Here is an 18288-nt window from a genome sequence, read left to right as displayed (position 1 = left end):
ACATAACGGAGCTTCAGGAGTAATTCTGCAAAATAGTTGCTGGATCAATGGGGAGAAGAGCCACACTATCATCCCCTCTGCAGCTGTAGAGTTGACAGGTCATGTATGGAATACCAATGCATTTTGAAGGTGCAGGACACGGTTCTCTACCTTTGCACAAGGCACATAATTTGTTCTGTGCTTTCGTCCCTCACAACAGGAAAACAACAAGGCTGTGAGGATAAATACCAGTGCTGTCTGGAGCAATTCAGAAGCTCTTCAAACACACACTGGCAATAGGCCTTTCTGCCTATTAAGTGCATAGGGATTCTACATCACATGGACCACGCAACCTGCATCATCCACACACAACGAAGAGCTGCTGTAAACATGTACAGAGAAGTTACACAGCAATGGCCCATAGATTCAGTAGGTGTTGGACTAAGAAAGTTGGTTGCAGTGTCTTCTTCAAAGTGGAACTTAGGATCTGAGTGTAGAGGACCCCCATTTGAGAAGACAGCATGATAAATACTTTAAAGACTGTGGGGCATTCAAAGCCTGCAACGGTGCAGGACACATTAGCATTCTGGCTAGGCAGGGCATAGGCTAAAGGTAGGGTCTAACTTTCTGACCAAAGCAACAAGCTTGCAATAGTGGTGAAAGTAACTGTGACATGGAGCTTCCATTTATAAGTGCTCACTACCACACAAAATAAAAATATCGGTGCTTTGTCCAGTTTGCAAGTAGAATACCTGAATACAGTGCAAACTATTTCCTGACAGATCTCTGCTTTTTGTGATTGACATTTCTATCAGTCCCAAATCAAATGGTTACTTAATACAGATCAGCCATATCACTGCTGGGCACACAACAGTGTTTAGGAGTCAGAGGGACAGATGAGGATGCCATCACACTGTATTTTTGTACAAACGCAGGCGGTGAGATGGTCAGTCTCTCTCTCAGAGACCTTTCAATATAAACATAAGGCAGGAAGAAACAGAAGAAAAGGAAAACAGATGGGGATCACAAAAGCTCTTTGAGAGTATATTGGTAAGATGGAGAGTAGACTCAACAGTGGCCATGTTCTTCTAGGCCTTGTAGACAAAGAGAAATTTAGGAGGTTTTGAAGCAATGCCTTTTTTTTTTTTTTTGGCAGATGCTCTTATGCCTGCATTCTTTGCAAAAGGCCTTTGCTAATTAATTGGGAAATTACTGCTTTTTTCATCTGCAAGGCCATGCAGACAGGTGCAGACAGATACAAGCAAGCTCTGCTCATGCTCTGAGCTGCCCAGACATAAGCTAGCTTCCGTCTGGAAGATGTAGAGTCATGTTAATGTGGCACCATGCCCAAACTAACATACCCTGCCTCTCAGCAGTGCTCATTAGCTGAGGTTCATGCAGTTATCTTCTGGTGTCTGACAAGCTAAGGGCACTGGCAGAGTTCTCCCGTCTTTCTGGCCTCCTCTACGTACACATACCTTTATGTCATTACATGTTATCACCTTTTGTTGAGAAATGGACTGTTAAAAATCACCAATTCTCTTCTCCCTGTTGCACTCCTAAGGAAATTTTAGTCAGTCTGCCAAGATGATAAGAAAACACATGAACATCTCATGGTTCAGCTCACACCATCACCAAAGCAGCAGTAATGGCTGCAGAAGCAGCTAACTCATGAGCTGCCAAAGCGCTGAAGTAGGAAACAGGAGTTATGACGCCTGAGTACAGACCAATATGACCTTCAGCATGTCCCTGCAACGTGGCCAAGAACCAGGTTGCACTCTCATACCATAAATAATCCAGCATCCACCTCCAACGGCAAATTTTCGGGAACGCTGCAAAGGACTGGATTTCCTCCAGTTCTCAAGGAGGACAGAGGAAGACCCAGCATATTGCCCCGCTGACCCTTCAGGTCACATCAATTTTCCAGCTCCCAGAAAAACAGCAAGAAATGCAGTTATGCTGACTTTCTTCCCACTGACCACTGTTATGTCCCATAATCCATCACCCTACACTAAAACAACCAAGTTCACTGGTTTTATATCAAACTATGGCTACTGTGGAAAAGATACAGGATTCAATCTCCACTGGTAATATAGGATATTGGACAAGTGCACTCAATTTAGCTTTTACCTTTCTATCAGACTTAGGAAATTGCACTCAGCCATATGAGAATGCTACTGAGAATGCAACATGAAGGACTCTGGGGGGGGAAAGGGACGATTCGGATTTTAATTCTGCCTCCTTGTGGTTATTTCACTATGATCATCTCACAATTTTCTGTGGGATGCCTCCTTTCATCAGTAAGTATTTACACAAAGGGCAGTATAAAGATTACAGAAAAAAAGCATGGCTTTTCGCTTGGCTTTGCAGCCTCTTTAAGAACAGCTGTTAAAAAAACATATCAGGCATACATATTTATATGACAACCTTTATACTAATACATAGATGAGAGATTTTACTGTGGGTATACCTGGAGTGTCTTTTGCAAGTAAGTATACGCCTGTTTTGTCCAGCCTGGAGACTGCTAGGAAGCCGTAAGAGCAGAAAGCGCCCTCCATTAGCCAGGCCCATTAGTTCAGGCTAAGTGCTGCACTAGCTGTGGCTATGCAGCCTTGGGCCAGCACAGAGCATAGGTGGATCTTTTGCTTGCAAAATAGCACATACCCATACCTTGCGCTGCAGAATTTTTAAGCCCGAGCTTGAGAAAGCATTCTATTCAGGGCAATACTGGAATAGACTGACACTTAAGTCCTTCTGAAACCAGGGTGGTAATCTGTATTTAAACTTAGTCCTATGCTTTAATCTGCTTTTTTACTATTTTGCTGTGGTGAATAGAGATAAACGTAAGCATGTGCTTTCCTGAGTGGAGCTTGGAAAACATTAACATGCAGCAGTTCAGACAATGATTTATCACTGTCAAGTCTAGCCCTTATCAAAGAACAGTAACACAAAGAACAAGCATTCCATGTGGGGCATGAAAAGCTATTTCACTTTGTAACTACATTAGAAAGTAAATCCTACATATGTAAGAGAGGAAAAAAAGCCTCATATGATTAGACTAATTTTATTGAAATTTATATAAATTAGGGAGTTTCAAATTTTACATATTTAACTTGAATTTACAATTGGTTTGTTCTTTTGAACTGAACTCCGAATAATTGCGTAAATGCCTTTTTAAAGGTTTAGAGAAACGTCAGTCTTAATCTTTTGCAGCAGGGGTCACTATAAACAAATCTAAAAAAGTCTGCCAGCATAGAATACATATGCTAGGACAGTAAAATTACTGATTACAGATAAGAAACGGTGTGACTGTAGGTAAGCATGAGAAAAAAAATCCAAAAATTTGTATATAGGTAATTTCTTTAAAATCAGTTGTACAGGCTTAGCCCATCCTTACAAGAACACTGACCTAATTTCAAACTATTAATAGAAGAGAAATAAAGTTGGCTCCATGATATGTACTTAGACATAGGAATTATAATGCAGTGCATCAAAGGAGTCAGATGACACAGGCAGTATTTTTATATTCTGCACAAAGTTTCACTGGAAGTATTACAAAATATAATCAGACCAAGTATTTAAATTTTTATTTTAAAGCTATTTATAGTCACAATCTTTTGTCCTTAGTTATACAGTGCACCGAGGTCCTATATTTAAAGGTTGTTTTCACATTGGCATAAGAGCAGCATCTAATCTGAAACATAAAAAATCAGAACCTTACCTATTACAAATGATGATGTTTCAGTTGAAAAACTGTCTGAGGTTCTAACATGATTTCATATGTATTACATTAGCTGGTTAAATTACAACAGCTCCATCTTCGCAATGGATATTTCCCCAGTATTAAACTAAACTACCCTTTGCTCAGCTCTTACTAGGACAAAATTCCAAGTGAATCATCTCCAAGCCTGCAAACACTTACACACTTGATTACCTTTAAATATGTGAACAGTCCTATTGAGGTCTGTGAGTCAGATCCTCAACTTGTGTAAATCGCTGGCCCTACTTAAATCAACAGAGCTGTGACAGTTTATATCAGCTGAAGATCTGGCACCAGAGATACAACCCCATGCATAAAGACAAGTATGTCCATAAGTCTCTCTCTGGGCCCCTGAAAGCTATAGAGGTCAGGTAAACTTCACAGAAAGGGAGACTGCATTGAACATTATTGTGTTTAAAGTCATTCCAGACCGTTAAACACACATTTATTATAAAGTCAAGATGAAAAATTATGAATTATTTAAGTTTATTACACCTTAGTTACATTTAAGATGTTGCCGTTCCAAGGCTGGAGGACAGCTGGCTGGTAGTTATGACCACAAGTTACAAATATTTATGATACAAAGCAGAAGACCTTTTAGGGTAATGGAAGCTCGAAAGGCGGCTTTAATGTAAGAGCCTACTTGCTCCACTCTTCTAGTGACAGCTCCAGAAACCAGCACCCATTAAACTTTACATATGAGATGGACTTCACAGGATCCTTGCTGAAAGTTACTTTAGGAGATGTAGATGAAAAAGGAATAGTTGCAAAGATTGCAGCAAAGCATAACTTTATATGAAACTTGGCAACTGACACTTGGACACTTTTTTCCAGCACTAGAGTGCAAACGTTTATAGTTGTAAGGAAAAATAATGCAAGTAAAGGTAAGTAAAGGAACACAAACACCCTATGTCTATTTGGATCTATATGCTCTTATCTACTCAGTGGGCTGAGAGAAAAGGCATGTATTTATTTGTGTCTTCTGCCTTTGATACAGTACCTCAGCTTCACACAATGGTGACTGCTGCTTCCCAGCACCCCTGTGAAAAATAACTAACCCCAATTTACAGTGGATTTTTTTTTTTGCTAGCAGAAACACTTTTCAAACCTCTGTCAGACAAGAACTGAACCTAGACATTTTGCATCTCTGCTCTTGGTCCTTAGCTTCAGCAAAAGGCGGCTGATCCTTCTGCACTGCAGCAGATGCAGGAACACTGGCCCAAAGCTCTCACCCCATGCAACATGAGTAGGACAGCTGAGAACCACCAACACGAGAGGAAGGGGGGAGCCAAGAACCTCCAATACAAGGGGGACAGATGGGAACCACCAACATGAGAGGAAGAGGACAGCCTTGAGAACCACCAACACAAGGGGAAGGACAGCCTTGAGAACCACCAACACAAGGGGAAGGGGGGAGCCTTGAGAACCACTAACGCGAGGGGAAAGGGAGAGCCTTGAGAACCACAAACATGAGCAGAACATCCGAGAACCACTGACGGAAGGGGAAGGGGACAACCTTGAGAACTTCCAACATGAGGAGAAGGGGACAACCTTGAGAACCACTAGTACGAGTGGGACATCCAAGAACCACCGACTCAGGGGGAAAGGGACAGCTGATCACCACCACCAAACACCGCCATTGTGTTGCACCTGAGGCACCTCCAGGCCGCGCTGGGCCCTGGCGTGCGGTGCCGCGGCCTACGGCCCTCCCCGGGGCAGCCGGCACCCGACCCCCGCTCGAAGAGACGGGAAACGGGGAGAACTGGCTCGACCAGACCCCTTGCCCAGGTCCGCCGAGGCGCGGGGAGCGACACCCGCACGGGTTTCTACAGCGGCACAAGCCCCGGCCCCGCGCGCACAACCACCGGCTTCCCGCCGCCGGGCCGGGCCGCTCTCTTCCCCTCAGGGCCCAGGCCCGGGCCCGCGCCACGGCCTCCCCGGCGCCCAGCGCCACCTGGCGGAAGCAGCGTCGGCCCCGCCACCCCGGGGGCTGCCCGGCCCCTCCCGGGAGCCCCGTCGCCGCGGTCCGGCGGGGGAGTGGGCGGTGCCACCACGGATCCCACCGCCCCCTCCCTCCCCTCCGGTGCCCGCTTCCTGCGGCGCGGCGCGGCGGCCGCTTCCTGCTCCTCCCCGCGGCGTGTCGGGCGGGCGGCTCCGCCATGGCCGCCCTGGCGGCCCTTTCAAACGCGGCAGCCGGCGGCAGAGGGTAACATCGGGGGAAGCCTCCCGCCCCTCGCCGGGCCCGGGCCGAGGCCGAGGGCGCGGGTGAGGCGCGGCGGGCAGCGGCCTGCGGGGCCGCGCTGGCCCCGGCGGCCTCCGCGCCGGCGAGTGGGGGGTTTCCTGTTGTCTCGGTTGTTGAGGTGGAAGCGAGCCGTTTTCTTCCTGGGCCTCCGTTACTGCTCCCTGCCTCTCCCCTGGCGCGGGGGGGAAAGGGCTGCTCAAGGCTCCCCTCGCCCTGAAGCGGTGCCCGGGTCCCGCTGTGCGGGAGCCGCGGGGGGGGTGGGGGCGGGCGAGCGGGACCGGTGGTGCGGGCGGCAGCGCCCTGGGGGGGCGCGTGTGGGGCGCCCGGGCTCCACTGGGACGTGTCCCGTGTCCCTGCTTCCCTAGAGGGCAGGAAGGGGCTTGTGGGGGGACTTGTTCCCATGGGAATTGATGCCTTTCCCAGGAGTGGGGGGTGAAATTTAGCTCAATTTAGCTCAATTAGCCCTTCCTCTCGAATGCTGTCAACACACCTGAGGATAGCGGGGTGTTGTCTGGGGAAGGATAGGGCTTTGAAGTATATTCTAAGGTCAGTCGCATTTCTGGGCTGAAAAGCAGTGATTTGGATGGTAGCGAGTCACCAAGCAATAAACAGTGCTTTGCTGTCAACTCCCCTTGTGCCTGCAAGACTCTGAAATGACTGTTTTTGGTGCGATAAACTCTGCTGTGGCTGTCGCCATGCAGAACGTGCACATCTTCTGTATCCCTCAGGAGCAAAAGCATCCCACTAAATTAAGCTGGATGGGAGAGTTACCTTATAGCTAGTTTTCTGGGTTGGAGGAAAAGCATCACTGCACATGATGTAGTAGTCTGTTACTGAATCAGAAGCTGTAGCCTCCTGGTTTCAGATAATAATGTCTGTTTTCATAGGTGGTTTGAGTGGTTTAAAAAAATCGCATGGAAAGTGTTTGTTCCCCTGCCGCCTTGTGCACCCCTCTTCTGATTCATTGGGAAGCTGCTGCATATCGCGGGTTGTTCCTTTTCCTCAGTGGGACCACTAGTTAGAGGAAGAGGCTTGGAGGAGAGCGTGCTTTCTAAGGGTGGTTTGCCTTTTTGCTGGTACTCCTACTAGTCTGATACCTTTTCCTTTCTGATTAGTATTGGGAACTGTTTTGCTATGTGTGCATACCCAATACGTCTCTCCCTCTTCTTTCTGTCTGTAATTTTCCAGTTAGTACTGGAGTCTCCTGATCTGTGTCTGACTCCTTTCTCAGGCAGTCCTGACGGCCTTTGTGCAGGAAAAGTCCTTGGAAATCTACTGCACCAGCTTCTCTGAGCAAAAGTGTCTGGGAGTTCTTCAAGGTTTTAACCTCAAGAGGATTAGAGTAAGTTGGATTTATATTTTGAAGTAAAACTTAGTTGTTACAGGTGATAAAAACCTTCTGGAGTGATAGAACAATTTCCATGCAAGTCCCTACCATCAGTCCGTGTAGCATTTTTTTCTTCTTTGCTGCTGACAGTATGCTCACACTTTGATTTCTTTTTAGGATGTTATTCTAGTATGCAATGGAGGTGTCTTAAAATGACAAGCAAAATCATATAATTATTGAAGTGGGCCGTTCTGCTGCTACTAATAATGGTCTGAAATTCACTTGTGGGATTTGTAGTGCTTTTTGTGTCCTGCCCCACATGCTTGGTGTTATAATAAACTGTCATTTGGCTAGTACTGTGTGCTAAAATGCAAAATTCTGTTGTACTTGCTGGTTTTTTTCATGCTAGAGAAGCAGAAGCTGAAAAGCAAAGTTTGAGGAGTTTCCTGCATGGACAGAGTTCCTTCTGGAAGGAACACCGTGCTTTAGATTAACTGGAAAAGGGCTTTAGAAGTTTCTGTGCTGTTTCCTGCTGGACAGGGTTGGTTTTGCAGTTACTGAAATTAAGTTAATTTCCAAGTAAATGTGTGGTAGTGTGGTTGGTTGGTTCTGTGTTGTTTGTTTTTTTTTTTTTTAAATCCTGCACTTTCAGGTAGAAGAATTTATTCGATTGAGTTGTAAGGTGCAGTAGACTTTGTTGATATTCAGATGTGTATTTCTCTAGTTATGAGGGATTTATGTGACTTTATGTAGTAAGGTAAAATTTAAATTTGCCATAAGGGCATTAATTTGAACATACTGTGGAAGTATAACCTTTTCTATAAGTTTCAACTGTTAAATACAATTTTTTTTTTCCTAAAGCGCCCTGTAGAACATGTGATAGTCTATTAGGATTACTGGAGCAATTTCTGACCCTGAAATTTCTCACTCTACTGGTGGAGCTACAAAACATAGCCTTGTGCTAGTGGGATTTTTTGAGGGTTTGGGGGGTATGGTGGGGAGCAGGGAGGGTTTTTCGGTCTCATTACTTTAAAACTATTATGAAACTTTTCTTCCTGTAAGTATTTACTTATGCTGCCTGGATTCACACATGATGAAATTTACATTTAATGGGTTGTATCTTTGCATGAATACGGAGGTTGAAGAGAGTATCAGTCTGTAAATGAGATTTGGATTGCTTTATTAACATAAGGCCTTTAAAGCCTCTGTCTACTTATATTCTACATGCCACCTAGAACTCTTATTTTGAGAGAGAGACCAGAGGAATGATTACCTCCTTGCTGTATGTTTTGTGTGTACCCATATTAAGATTCTGTGAAGCATATACTTCTGTGAAGTATATGCTAAGAGCTACCCTACCACTCTTCTTTATTCCTGGTGCGGCCCAACACTGAGCTACACTAGCCTTATTTTAATGAGTAGCTGACAGGGAAGGAGAGGTGTGCTATTCATACCCAACAGGATAGCTTGAGTGCATTGTGGAGCTCTGCATTGGATGCAGAGAATAGAAATGGTGAGAGCAAAAGAACTGGCAACAAAACTGATGCCAGACTATTTGAAGAGTAGACCCGGGAGACATATTTATCTACAATACCAATGAGTTAAATAGCTTCAACTGTTCTACACTGGCCAGCGTGTAGAGCTGGCTTTACAAAGTCCTCTTTCTTTTTTAAGCGGAAGTACTTTTGAAGAACGTGCTGTAACTGGTTTGGGGTTTGTGGTAAAGCAAGGCTTTAGTGATTACTGAGAATGTGAAGTCAAGAGGATTCAGGTATTTCAAGCAATGATGTTTCATGCTGCATGCTGTCATTTGGGAGATGGACAAGCAGAAGAGTTTTAATTCCCTTGAATAGGGGATCTAGGGTCTAGTGTGAAGGTTTCAGCCTATTGCACAGAAACGGAAGATCATACGCAGACGGATCTGAAATGAAACAGGAGTTGGGACCTTAAGTATGTGGGCAAGGCCAAAGCTTCTGGGGCCTAGCTTGTGTTGCCTGACATGGAAGTAAGATACTGTTGGTGAGATGGTTGTTAAGAACTCTTTTTCTCAAAGAAAAAGATACCTTTTTTGTTTTTTTAATTATGGCAAAGTTTCTGACAATGTACATAAAATAATAAAAAATGAGTTAGCAAATGTTACTTGGAAAAAGTTTGTTGGCCTCAGATGTGAGGAGGGCTGTTAGAACAGAGTTTATAGGAGTTCAATATGCCAATTGGCAAGCCAGTGAAATCCTGCACAGGGTGGCTGTGCGTGTCACTGGATACTGCGTGTTTACTTCCTTCATGTGATAAGTACAGCAGATGCCAAGCACTGTGAACACCTGTGATAAGGTACAGCAATACTGAATGCAGACACAGGAAGGGAAAAGAGTTTGCTCTGACCTGACTCTGGTATAAATTGGTTAAATTATCAGCTTTGTAGCTGGCTCTTCTACAGCTATGGGGCTTTTCTGGATTTGGGAAGGGGACACAGATCTATGCAAGCTACAGTTGCTTTCCTCAGGACAGAAACCAACCCTCTACTTTGAGTATGGTTACCTGGAGGTGACAGAGAAGGAAGAGATAAATGCATTTTTCCCACCGATGCCAATCTATCTGGGAAATATAATAGGAGTTAAGTGGCCAGCTTCAGACTGCCTTGACACCAGCATGCTGTGGATGTGTGTAAATAAAGTTCTTCCAAGCTCCCTCAACACTTGAGGCAGGAGACAGGGGGGACTATATCCTTGTAGAAGCAGAGCATGGAGCAGGTGATAGTGTGTTGGATTGTCTTGTCATGTAGACAAGTGCAGTCAGCATCGTAGGTGCCTCATGTGGAGTGTAACTGTGTTTGCCTGTTTATTGAGTCTTCCAGCTTCACTTCAGGGACTGTCTCTAAGCCTTTTTTTAAAAAAAATAAAAATCTGTAATAGTTATTCATCATCATCAGTGGCATTTAGACTTGTTGCTTTTTCGTCCTCTTCCCTGCCTCCCCCTCCGCAGTGAATCACAGAAGGACTGGTTTTCTTAGTCATTAACTGTAGGTGTTAGCACACCCTAGCGCAGGCAGCTCAGGAGGAAAATTTAGCAGACAGCTGTCTGGCAATTTGGAATCAAATCAGAAGTACTTTTGTGGATTCGAACAAAAACATGATTCTTTGTAAACAAAAAGAATATATGTAGCAACTGCAAAATTCTTTTTCTACAACTATGAAGTATAGATAGCTTGGTGTGTACCTTATTAGAAGGGGAGGTGGTTATGACTTGGCCCCACCTCACAGTGAAATACTGGGACACTTTTTTCGTTTGTGATATCCCGTGTTTGATATTCATCTCACAGATGCTCTTTTGGTATTGGGCTTTTATTTTGAGCTGTAGAACTCCATTTTGGCTTCTGACCATGGCTTGTCTGTTCATGGAGAGTTACTCTGAAATAAGTTTTGTGCTTTAAATTCACAGCTTACCTTAGTTCAAATTTAAGTGCAGGTACAAAAGCCTTTAGGAACAAAGTTGCCACTCTTCCCAAGAATATTTAGTAGATTAATAATGTAATTAAAGTTGGAGTTTATGTGTCTGAGGCCAGTCCCAACTCATTACGTGCTTGTAAGAACTGACACAGTATTGATGAGTGGGACAGAGGACAGAGTCTGTGCTGGTCTTATCTTCTCTGATCTTCTGGGTCAGACATGTTTGATACTTCTCACGCTTTCTGAAGAAATGCAACAAACACTTAAAAGATGATCTAATTATTTTTTAAAGTGAAAATCCAAGAAATCAAAAGAAAAAAAAAACACCCAAACATTGAAGTGTCCCATAAAGACTTAGCCTTCTTACATATCACTTCCTGTTCTGTTTCATGCTTTCCTATGCCATTTTTATATTTGCTGTATGGTAATTCTACTTCATTCAGTGCATTGTATGAAGACAAGTAGAATCAGAGTGAAGGATGTAGGAGCAAATATGAATCTGTTCATGAAGAATGTGGAAAATGCCTGGTTCCACAAACCAAGAAGCTTGTCTCCTATTCTTATGCTGATACGAAGAGTTAAATCAGTCAGCAGTGTTGCATGGCAGGAAGTCAGGAAGTACAATTAACTTTATAGATTAAGCTTAATTTCTGCTGTAATCTTACTTAATACAAATGTTGGGATCTTTTGAGACCCTGCTCTTGGCCACTTGAGGTGAAATATTAGCAGAAAAAAGACCTTCCAGATGAAGCTTTCCTTGGTCTTTTGGGTAAGCCCGAAAACTATCATGGTGATGTGCTGGGTGTCCAAAACTGGCACGGAAGTTTAGAGAGTGGTGTTACATAGGGGGAAGGCTGACCTCAAGTGAGAGAACGTGCCTGTTGGCTTTTTCCTTCTTCCTTGCTATGTATGGTTCAGTGGGTAAGTATGAAGAAGAATGGTTGGAGTGTTTAAAACCTGATCACTCGCTTCTGAGATTGACTGGAATACTAAAATGACCCCACCTAGTTGGATTAGCTGAAGAAGGATGGCTGATAATGATATTGTAAGCTAAATACCTAGTTTGAGAACAGAGAGAGCAGTGAGACTGAAACATGTGAAAAGTATCCCAGTGCCTGCAAAAAAAATCGATCAGAGATACCTAATTCTGTAAATCTTGGTGTTGCAAACGTCAATAATGTTTTTTGTTTTTCCCATTCACAGATTAAAGTACAATATAAAATGGAAATATTTTCATGCGTCTGAGGTAATGCGAATAAATATACAATTAATTCAGGATTATGATATCGACTGTTCAGCTATAAAGAGCAGAGGAAAACAGAGAAGCAGAGTGGCTGGGTGAAGTTGCAGGTGTCTCAGAACTGACAGTGGAAAGTCACCTGGGAAGCTACTAAGGTGAGTAATACTTTTCACATTCTGTGTTGATTTCTATTTTCCTGTGGCAGACATATTCTAACCATAACGGGATTTCAGTCAGTGGAACAGCACAAAAATGCTGAACTGTTACTGACCATGATGATTGCTACAAGAAGGTGTTTTGCAAGCAAGCTAATAGCTAGTGCTGTTTGATGTAGGCCTCGATTGTCCTCCTTCTGCTGCAGTGCTGAAGATTGTCACTTAAATTCTGGTACTGCTTTACAAGAAAAACTTGCTGGAAGCTATTTATAACAATAGTTATGCTTCCAGTGCTTGAACAGAGGCCAGAATGAAGTGGGATTAAAGGGTGTTTTGCCCTTGAGTTAAATGGCACTTTGCGAAATACTTACGTGTCTGTGCAAACGTGGGACCTTAAGGCTCGCATCACAGTGGTAAGGCTGGATGAGAGGTCAAGGTGCAAAACATTGGAGAACAGAACGTGAAGAACGATGAAATTGTACCAGGCTCAGGAGAAAGTGTGCCTTTCCTTTTTACCTTTGGTAATTGTTTTATGCACTTTCTATATACTAAGGAATAGCTCTTTCAAAATCATTGTTTTTAGTATGCGTGCAAGCAACAGTTTTTGAAGGTGAAATTCTAGATCAAAATGGACGATCTTCTTCTAGTCCTGTTCACATCAAAACCACATGCTCACTTTACTAGATCTTAATTTTATTTTCTGTGCTTCTTAGACACTATATAAGTGACACCCAATAATATGTCTGAGAACCAGGATGCTTTTTGCTAGGATAGCATTATATGCAAGCCAAACAGTTACCTCCATTTGGAGAGAAAAATAACTTGAGAGGCTATAGTGCTGGTTTTTCTGTTTGCTCAGTTGAAAAGACTGTTGAATGTGTACTGCTGTGGCCTAAATTCTTGGATACGAAGAAATCCAAACTCGCTCTAGAGGAAGCTTTTGTGATTGTTGAAGACATTATGAGGGCACACTTGGCAGTGAGTTAAGTGGATGAATAACAGAATATAACTTCAACTAAATGTTCTGTTTCTCTCTTCTCGCCTGTTTCAGATGTCATCTCTACCAAGGAGGGTGAAATCTGAAGCCAAAGCCCATACATCAGAAGATGATGAACTACCTTCATTTCTAAATTCGTAAGATTACTTTTTTCCTCAAGATTTTTTTTTTTAAAGGTTTATGCTAAGCACGAGCAATTGCGTAAGAGCAACACTCAGTTTCTGAGAGGCTGATTAAAAAGTTTTAATGCACAAAGCTTGAATTATAAAACACAAATTACCTATGCTGTTTCATGCTCACAGAGAAGATAGCGTGAAACTGAATTGCCAGTTGTCCACACAGAATCAGATGTGTACACATCCCAGTGACCAGCTTTATGAAAGCTTGGTAAATTATTACAGCCATTAGCTGTGCAACTGCATGAAAGGCCTGTATTTGTTGAGCTTGCCTATCTTTCTGTTCATTTTTCCTGTCGCTTCATGTCAGAAAACGCTTAGACTGGCTTGCTTGTGTATTTATTTTTTTTTATTCTTCTCACAAGCAATACTGTTCATTCACTTGTTTTTCAGGAGCTCTGAATCAGAGGAGGAAGAGGAGGAGTGGGAGCCAAAAGGCAAAATCGCCAAGAGACGTCAGTTGCCAAAGAAAAATGAGGCAAAAACTAAAAAGGTTACTGCTGCACGGTCAGCTGTGGCCAGGAAAAAGGTCAAGAAGGTAGCAATAAAAGAGGAAATGGTGAGTATCTGTAAGCAAGAGGCGTTTAGTTACTGTGGTTGGCAAGTAACATGGGCAGAATTTTTCCAGTTATGGTTTGCTTGGTTGCCTGAGTTTGATCAGCTCATCTGATGCCACTGTTACTGTGAATATTCGGTATGTTTGATAAATGTGTCTTATGTATATAAGTGCCCCAGATCTAAGGGCCCTCCTTTAAAATTTTGTCCAATGATAATGGGACATTCCTGGAGATCTATTCCAACAACAAAAACAAATAAATACCTCGGTTCTTTCTGTAATGAAAACTAAATGCTACTGTCTCTGGTTTCTGTGTTGCACCTTTGGTGTCTTCCACCTTTTCACCAGCTGGGTACAACAACAAAAAGAAGGCCTGTACTTATGTTTGCTTGCACGCTGTTCAACCCAGTAAGGATTGCACTTTTATTATGATGGATATAAGATGCATTTCTATGAGAAGTTACTTACTTCTGTCAAAGATTAACATCAGAGGTGAGGTCATGACAGAAGCCGGTCCTTGTGGTTTACACTAATGTTTCTGAATGTTTTGACATATGTGGCATATTGAGAAATACATTCTTGGACTCTGAAGAATATCTCTGGGGAAATTCAGGAAAGAAGGTGTTGCTTGTCCAAGGTTAAACAATATCAAATCTCAGTTCCAGTTCCCGTGCTGCACCTAACACCTCAGTAGAAGAGCGCTTACCTGCCTGACAGTTCCCTGTTTTGTTGAGATGAGTGGAGGCAAGGGCTGTAGGTCGGTGTCTTCTGAAGAAGAGCCCAATTAAAATCTTTCCAGGATAATTTTATTTGATCTTTTAAATCACATATCCGCTGGGGTATGTTTGTATCTTTTCCTCCATGCAAGATATATTTCAGGTTATTTGATTTCTGGGTTGGGATTTCCCTTGCAGACATGCTGCTTGGGGAAAATGATGTCTGGTATCAGGTCTTCCTAGGTTTTAATTGAAATGTTGAATCAGTTTGTAACAGTCAATGCTTAATATGGTTTCAATGCCTTTTTGTCAGGATGTATCCTTGCCTATTGAAGATAATAGAATGCAACTTCTAAAACCTAAGGAAGATGATGTGGGCACTAAACCAAAACCTTTAAATCAGAAGCTAGAAGTGCCTAAAAAAATGGAAATAAATTCATTCCACGGGAAGAATGCAAAGAGTTTAGAGAGCGATGAAGAACCCTCAACAAGCATTCCTGTAGTAGGAAATCAAGTGAAACATGAGAAATCTGAGGAGGATTTTGCATCTGATGAACCACCTTTCAAAAAGATTAAGTCGACTACATGTCCTGAAGGAAAGCCAGTTAAAAACCTAGGAGGCAACAAAGTAAAAGAAGAATTTGAAATGAACTGGGATATTGTACAGGTATGAGATCTCCTTTTCTGAGATATCAATGAAACCATTTCCTACATAATTAGCTAATTATTAGCACTTAGCACTTTACCATACAATTTCAGTCCTCTTGGCATCAATTGGAGTGTCAGAGAGTCATTGTGCTGTTAAGTAGTCATTTAAACTCAGGTTAAATTGTCATAAGACATGTATAACAGTAAATGTTCTTTGGTAACTGTTAAAACTTCAAACTTTAACATTACTTTGATATCTGTGACTTAGGCAGCCCTTAGTACAAATCTTGCCTGGAGCAGTTTGCACGTTTCCTCTCTATCGGCACGTGGGCTTTTTTTTGTGCATATAGGCAGCTGAAACTCTTGCAGGAAGGGGTACTGAAAGATTTGAGATGTCTGTGTGCACAGTTTTGGAATTTAAGATTATAGTTAGTGTGGATCGTTTTGTTGTAGAGACTCATTTGACACCAATTTACAGCACCATCAAGTAGAAGATTGCATTCTTGGAACAACAGTGACATCAAGGGAGATATCACTTTTGTTTTTGTAGGATGTTAACTTTGAAGCTGTTTAGATGAAGAGAGTTTTAGGATAGTTCCTGTTTGGGGAGGCTGTGATGGTTATGGAAAATTTTAATACGAACAGAATGGGAATAGATTGCATACATCCTTTTCATCATCCTTAGTACTGCCTTCTTAAGAAAAGTGTAAAATTTTGTTCTTGAGTCTTCCAAAATATTCCTGGAAATGCAGGTGGAGAACTTGATCTTTAAGTATTGCTCTAAAAGCAGTGAATATGATTGTGCAGGAGTTGTTGTGTTTTTAGGCTTCAGAATAAAACATTTGAAAGGCTTTTACATCCTCTCTATGGGAATAACTGTATCAAAGTACAAACAAATTGCATTAGTTAAAATGTTACTAAGCTAAGGTACTTATAGTTTGTCCTCCATTCCATATGGATACGCTATATCTTTAGAAAGCCCAATTTGTACAAAATCATGTTTTAACTTTGTGAGGCTTGGCTCATCTTGAAACCTTTTGTAGTATGATGATAGTTTCCAATTATTGTGGAGTGGGATTTGGATCAGGTCTGGGTTTGTTTTGTTTAACCATGAGGTATGTCAGTGTTGGTTTTTAAAAAAAAAAAAAAAAAGTTCTGAGTTTTCTGAGTTGCCATCTGCATTTTGTTGTCTTTCTGATTTTACTTTTTTAGATGATTGGTTTTTTTAACTCTTCTCAAGAGACACTCCTCCTGCATTTTTTTTTCTGTAGTTACAAGTTTCTGGAAACGTGGGTTGCTGCCTGTCTTTCTGAAGTAGTGAGAGTGGTGGCTGGATGCATGGGAAGGCTGGCATCCTGTCTTAGGGAAGATGGTAGTCCCTGCTGGCCGGCATAATATTCTGCGGATGGTTTTGAACTTTGAGCGAGAGGCTGTTTAAAGCAATCTATCACCTTAAAACTGTTTTTCGAGTTGTGGTTTTTTTTTTTTTCTTATGACAGGCATTATCAGAAATAACAAATGTTGAACCATGGGTATGTGCAAACTTAATTCGCCTCTTTCAAGAAGAAAATACAATTCCTTTTATTGCTCGGTATCGAAAAGAGCTCATCAATAATCTGGAGGCGGATGCCTTGCGAGAAGTACAGCAAACATTGGAAGAGCTACGGTAAGTAAATTAATGCAGGGGAGGTATCTGGGAGGGAGGTAACAGCCGGCTGCTGCTTCTGTCTCCCTTGCTTTGGTACTTTGTACAAGCTACAATTATAAAGGAAAGAAGAAAGTTTAAAACTGAGGTCATTATGCTTGATACCTGTCTTTCTCTTTTTTTTTTTTTTTTTTTACTGTAAGTAACAAGAAATCTAGCATTCTTAATTGCCAAAGAAAAATTAGGATCTTAATTTTTAAAACTGCAGAGGAAAAAAAACTCTTACTAAAAGAGTAGTTTAGAGGTTCTGGAGATACGTAGCCTGTTAGGTGTAAGCTGCACCCTTAGAAAAAGAATCACTAAGAATCCCTTGACTTCCTGCTTGGAGCAGAAAAGCTTCTAGTGAAGAGCAGTGCTTGAGGTTGTAGTGTACCAGGAGGGCAGGCTATACTATCCCAGACCATTGCAACAAATACATGATCAGCAAAGTCTGCTGCAGCAGTGGATAAGCCTGTTCTCATTCCTTCTTGCTTTTGGGTGGCTATGTGTTCTTGAGATGGCAAGGGAGGAAACTTGACAGCTGTTGAGTCAACATGGTGTCTTCCTCCTTGTACTCCCCGCTATCCCCTAGCAAGAGATTCTTTCCAAAGAGGGAAGGTGGTCTGGGAGACTTCTTGTCTGAACAAATAATTTAAATCATAACAAAGTACCTTTGCTGCTTGCAGTTGCTCACTGGTATCTTATTGAAGATCTAAGAGTTTAAAGTCTGGTACCCTGTACTTGATGCTGCAGACCTATCTTGATACAAATTACAGCTGTAAGTGCTTATCAACATGGATTTAATTTAAAGCCTTTTTATTTGGCTTCCAGGCCAGTAATCTTGTAAAAATGTATATAGCGGTAATTAGTATCAGTATTGTTATTTCTTAAAGCTACCACAAGATATTTTGGTACAGTTTTGAACTAATTGGAGAAAGAGAGTAATAGAAACTCTTTTGGATTATCAGACTTTGTTTCTGGATTAGCATGAGATAGTCTTCAGGGGTTTCAAAGAGCTTCAGTATTGTAATAAACAAGGTCACAATCGATAGCCTTTTTAATCCACTGTGAAATGTGACTGTTAATATCAATCTCTTGCTTTTTAGTACTGTTGCAAAGAAGACTCATACAATGATACAGAAGTTGAAGAAAGAAGGGAAATTATCTGGATGTCTTTTAACAGCATTATTAAATTGCAGAACTTTGGAAGAATTAGACCATGTGGTCAGTACACTTGTCTTTCAGATCATCTTTAGTTTAAATGTTGTCTTGTTGTAACTAAATAGTGCATAATGCAAAGTTCATAGCATGACAGAAGTATTTCCTTGCCTTTTAATAACTGTGCGTTTTGTTTGTTTGTTT

At 42.0% G+C, this 18288-nt stretch overlaps 1 protein-coding gene across 5 annotated transcripts in view; it reads left to right on the top strand.

The window, feature by feature from the left end:
• Window positions 1–5770: 5770 nt before the first annotated feature.
• Window positions 5771–18288, top strand: part of SRBD1 (S1 RNA binding domain 1) — a 132913-nt gene continuing 120395 nt past the window's right edge. For 2 of the 5 annotated variants that reach the window (XM_074579636.1, XM_074579632.1), the window contains exons 1-8: window positions 5771–5945; window positions 7213–7323; window positions 11958–12149; window positions 13201–13283; window positions 13716–13881; window positions 14908–15261; window positions 16742–16908; window positions 18033–18150. In XM_074579636.1, coding sequence (XP_074435737.1) covers window positions 13201–13283; window positions 13716–13881; window positions 14908–15261; window positions 16742–16908; window positions 18033–18150 — 888 coding nt within the window. In that variant the 5' untranslated portion in view covers window positions 5771–5945; window positions 7213–7323; window positions 11958–12149. Of the gene's footprint in view, window positions 6005–7169; window positions 7324–11957; window positions 12150–13200; window positions 13284–13715; window positions 13882–14907; window positions 15262–16741; window positions 16909–18032; window positions 18151–18288 lie in introns of all 5 variants that reach the window. The other 3 variants (XM_074579634.1, XM_074579633.1, XM_074579635.1) reach the window with 3 other exon arrangements.

The sequence above is a fragment of the Larus michahellis genome, chromosome 3 (assembly GCF_964199755.1).
Source record: "Larus michahellis chromosome 3, bLarMic1.1, whole genome shotgun sequence".
NCBI classification, from domain to species: Eukaryota; Metazoa; Chordata; class Aves; order Charadriiformes; family Laridae; genus Larus; species Larus michahellis.
This window is presented reverse-complemented; position numbering and strand designations above follow the sequence as displayed.